Source organism: Trichoderma citrinoviride (genome assembly GCF_003025115.1).
Source record: "Trichoderma citrinoviride strain TUCIM 6016 unplaced genomic scaffold BBK36scaffold_42, whole genome shotgun sequence".
NCBI classification, from domain to species: Eukaryota; Fungi; Ascomycota; class Sordariomycetes; order Hypocreales; family Hypocreaceae; genus Trichoderma; species Trichoderma citrinoviride.
In genome coordinates this window covers 2833-7331 of record NW_020194750.1, presented here as the reverse complement: position 1 = coordinate 7331, position 4499 = coordinate 2833, and the positions used below count along the sequence as shown (strand labels likewise).

The following is a 4499-nucleotide window of genomic DNA, read 5'->3' as shown; positions in this document are numbered from 1 at the left end:
CCATGGCCGACGTCCACGCCGTTGCGCCTCATTTCGAGACGAGGCCTGGAAAGAGACGATGGGCCGGCCGGATGAAGCGCGGAGCCAAGGCTGGGGACGATTAAATGAGAGAGCCTTGCGCTGTGGGCCTCTCATACGACGACGAAACCGTTTTCCCTTCGACTTTGTGTGTCTTGTCGACTTGTAGGTGTGTGTCATGGGACGAGTAGTCAGCCCTCGTGTTTCCATGAGTGAGATTTTCTTCTTTTCGTGTACTTTGGATCATGATGAGATACGCCATTTTCCTTGATCTCTTTGTTGTTCTGTTTGATGGAATCGGTTTGTTCTGTAATGTATGTCACATTATGTCCATGTTTATGTTATTTATGTCGCAGCGGGGAGAAGAGAGAGAGAGAAAGAGAGAGCTGGGGGGGCAGGAGTGGGAAAGCATCTTGGTCTCGAGCGGTTTTTCAACATTGCTGTGTACTCTTGATATGGAATTAATGCGTGGTTGGGCTTTTTCTTGCGAGCGGGCAATGAACGACGTTGATATAATGGGACGAAAGGGATTGTTGGACACTTTGGGTATTTATAGGTAGCTTAGACGGGAGAGGGGGGGCATTTGAGCGGGTTTTTGGGATGATGAATTATCATGACTTGTCTTTTGTTCGTTTTCCAGATGCGTTTACGATGTTCAGACTGAGTGCCGTCCTTTCATACGAGATGCTGACTCGTCTGATACATGTGTTGTGTACATGGACAGCCGTCGTAAAAAGGCAATTGGTCGCAGACCCCACAAACGGACATGGGGGTCGAAGCGACTTTCAAGGTTATTTATTGTTCCTGTATGTAGTTGTATATTGAGTCGATGCGCCAGCACTGATGATCCATCATCCTTGGACTGTACCTGATGCTACAAGAGCCGGGGGCTGAGGCTGAAGGGATGCTTGAGTCTAATATGAGGCGTAACTGGAAGAGGAAGGATGCGTGCTGTGCCGTCTATTTTTGGGGGCTTAGATGTACAGGTACGTGCTCGAGAGTGGCTGGACTGGCGCTGCGTGGGAGACGGCTGTGGCTTGTTTATTGCGTGTCTGTGCCTTTTATCTCGCTTTGTTCGGGTGCAAGTACAAGTACATGACCCTGCGCCGACGACATCATCCCTCAGCCTCATTGTCTTAGGTAGTCGTACCAACATAAACCTTACTGCCTCTACATAAGGCAGGCTTCGCAACGACAGCCTCGCTACACTTTTCGTACTTTTCCCTTCATTCCCTGATGATACTAGAGACGACAGATGGTCGAGAGGTCACTGCGCATTGCTTGATGGCACCTGGGCGACAGCTCTCTGTCTGCGATAGCGATAACAGCTTGCGACTTGCGACAACCCGCCGACCTGCGCGACAACAAGGAAACCGACGACTACGACTGCGGCGACGGACACGCACGGCATAAAGGCAAGCGATAGCATCAGCGACGGCGGTCACAGGAGGCCGGGAGAGAGAGAGACAGAGGAAGAGAGCTCCCTCTCGCTCGAAAGAGAACAAGAGCGCAACCATGGCGCACCACCAATACCCGTATCAGCCGCATGCCGGCGGCGCCGTCGAACTCGTCCCGCTACGACGGCGAAGTCTTTGAGATGCCCGGCGACTCCGCGGTGCCGAAGGCGGAGCCGGAGCAGCAGCAGCAGGGCAGGCGGCCGGTGCAGGCGCAGGACGAGGAGCTGGCCGGCATGCAGGCGAATCCCTGGCCGTTTTACCTGGATCAAGATGTCGGGACGGAGGCTTCGTCTCGGCGAGGGGATGCCGCGGAGAGCGCTGTTGGGGCAAGGATGGACACCAACGGCAAGGCAGAGGAGACGGGGGGAGGTGCGGATGGAAAGGCTGAGCCGCTGCTGGCGAATCCCTGGGCGTACTTTGGGCCCATGTCGCCAAGTGAGGATACAGGCGGGCGCAAGCCTGATGCTGCTGGGCAAGATGTTGGTGGATTAGGCATTCAGATCGACGAGTCCACACACGACAAAGCAAAGGGCGAGAGCCAGGATGCTCCGGCAGCAGCGCCAACGCCCCTACATCACAATACTCGAGACGAACAAGGCGCAGATGGCGCTTCCCCTCCTCCTCCTCCTCCTCCTCCTCCTCCTCCTCCTCCAGCAACAGGCGAGCCTTCATCTCCGCCACCGCCGGCTCCGGCGTTCTACCCTGCGCCTTTGCGTGTGTCGAGGAAACAAGTGCCTCCCGCCGCCGCGCCGGCGTTCAAGCCCTACGTCCCTCCGACGGACAGTGTCCCAGCCGTTGCGCCGCTCAATGCGAAGCATCAGAGGGCTTCTTCTTCTCAGGGTCGGCAGGGCGGGACTGGCACCGTCCTACCGTATAGGCCCTATCGTCCTGCTGGGCATGGCGAGCAGGATGTGGACCATAGGGCTGATGCGGCGGCATCTTTGGCTCCGGCGATGCCTCCCCAGCCGGCGCAGTCTCATGCACCGCCAGTCACAGAGGCCGTAGCTCCTCAGGGGACGCCTCCGCAAGTAACCCCTTGGGTGGCATCTGGATCGCCGAGCCCAAGCCAGCATCAGCAGCAGCAGCCAGCGGTAACGTCCGGTTCGGCGGAAACGCCCCCAGGTGGACTGGCAGCGCATCATCCGTCATATCAGCCAAGTCAACCACCGCCGCCGACGGCATCCAGCCCTTCTCCTCCTCTTCCCGTTGCCGCGCCCCCAGTCCCTCCCCATCCTCCCCATCCTACCCTTTCACCTCGTCCTCCTGCCGCCGCCGCCGCTGCAGTTACTCCCTCTCCTCCTCCCCCTCCCATTCCCCCTCCTCCTCCCATACAAGAACCTGTACCAGCGGTACCGCCGCATCCATCCGTCCCCGCCCCGTCCCCTTATCCTCACACTCCGTATTACACATCGACAAGTCCTTCCATGCAACGTCCTGCCACAGGCTATCCTCCAAGCTCAAGCCCGGTTCCGGGCCTTCAACCCTATGGACAGCCCCATTCCGCGCCAACCTCTTCCGTCCCAAGCCCGAATATGGCTTCCTTCCAATTCCAACCCATGAACCAAGCCCAGCCGCAAAACCTGTATCCTGGGCCAGCTCCCACCCCTCCAGTTGCTTCATACACTCCCCCAGCTCCAACACCTTCCCCGGGGCCGGTGGCGTACCAACCGTCTCCCCAGCACTTCACGCCTCCGCCGCCGACGTCCAGCTATGATATCCCGCAGCCTACCTATGCCTCTTCGGCTGAGGTCCCGCCTCCTCAGCCGCCGCGGCCGCAATACCAGCAGGCAGCCATGGGTGGCTATCAATACTATCCACAGCCTTATTCGCAGCCATCACCACAGGCTCAGCCCTCATCTCCTGGTTATGCCGGCGCGCCAAGCCCACTCGCTCAACCTCCTTCTCCATACCACTCGCCACATGGCCCAGCAATAGCGCCTCACCAGCACCAATACCCGGCCCAGCCTACGTATGCAACATCCAACGGCAACTCGCCCTCGTCTCCGGACCCGCAGGGCCAATACGCGGCGCCTCCCTTGCCGCCGCGCCCATCAACGGCGCAGCCGCAGCTGTTTGCCGGCTTCAACTCTCAGAACGTGGTTGCCTTTCCTCCGCCGCCCAAGAGAGTGTTTAGTCCGCCGCCTCTTGCTGCTGCTGCTGCTGGTGCTGCGCCTCCGCCTCCTCGACGGCAGTCCGGGGGCTCGAGCGGTCGGCTGTTTAGCAGCTCTTCTGCGTTGAAGTGGATAGACAAGACGGGCAAGGGGTTGGAGCACAAGCTTGATGCGGTGCTGGGCTCTCATCAGGGGTCGTCTGGCAAGCCGCCTCCTCAGCCGCCTCGTCCTGCTTGAAGCGGACGGTGGCGTGGGTGAAAGTTGTGTTTTGTGTTTCCTTTCCATTGTCTACTGCGTCTATTACAAATAATCATAACCAGGGGATGATTGAGGTGGGTTACAGAGGAACTTGTCACCTGGGAATTGGACTGCCGCGATGTACTTCCGGGGATGGGTTTGTGTATCTCTTGAGTCGACTATTAGAGCAAATATATAGCATACCGTGACAATCAACTTTGCAGACGGGTCCTGCAATGAGTATTCGATTCTTGAACTTGACGTGTTTTCCCCTGCTCCATCTTTCGCAGGAAATGAACTTCCTGTAATCCAACATGCTGCCTGAGTTCAATATTAACAGATATAGAGATAAATCCTGGTAACATGTCGAAAAAAAAATAGGAATTGAGATTCCATATACACATGCCTGATATTGAAAGGAATGTATTTCTCCGCATCTTGTGTCATCCCTTCTTGTGAACAACGTGTATGCAGACCTATCAGGCCTACTTGAAAAGGGTATAATCCTATATCCAAACTCCTGTAGCCGTTTGACCTGAAGCATTGGGTATGACCCTTGTTTGAACCATCGCTTTCCGGACGTACCAAGGCAATGTAAAGAATCTAACCTCCATCTCCCTTCATATTGAGAAATAACCCGTAGATGATAACGCATGGCGGACGAGAAACAAGGGAC

General features: G+C 56.6%; 2 protein-coding genes across 2 annotated transcripts in view; both read left to right on the top strand.

The window, feature by feature from the left end:
• BBK36DRAFT_1173268 (hypothetical protein) overlaps window positions 1-104 on the top strand; it is a gene marked incomplete at both ends in the record, with an annotated part of 3557 nt that extends 3453 nt beyond the window's left edge. The window contains one exon of the mRNA XM_024895847.1: window positions 44-104. Within this exon, the coding sequence (XP_024744971.1) occupies window positions 44-104 (61 nt within the window). The remainder of the gene's footprint in view (window positions 1-43) is intronic.
• Window positions 105-1564: 1460 nt separating this feature from the next.
• Window positions 1565-3823, top strand: BBK36DRAFT_24298 (hypothetical protein; the record flags this gene model as incomplete). The annotated part of the gene is made up of 1 exon (XM_024897985.1): window positions 1565-3823. The coding sequence occupies one exon, from the start codon at window positions 1565-1567 to the stop codon at window positions 3821-3823; it is 2259 nt and encodes a 752-aa protein (XP_024744970.1).
• Between the last annotated feature and the right edge of the window lie 676 nt (window positions 3824-4499).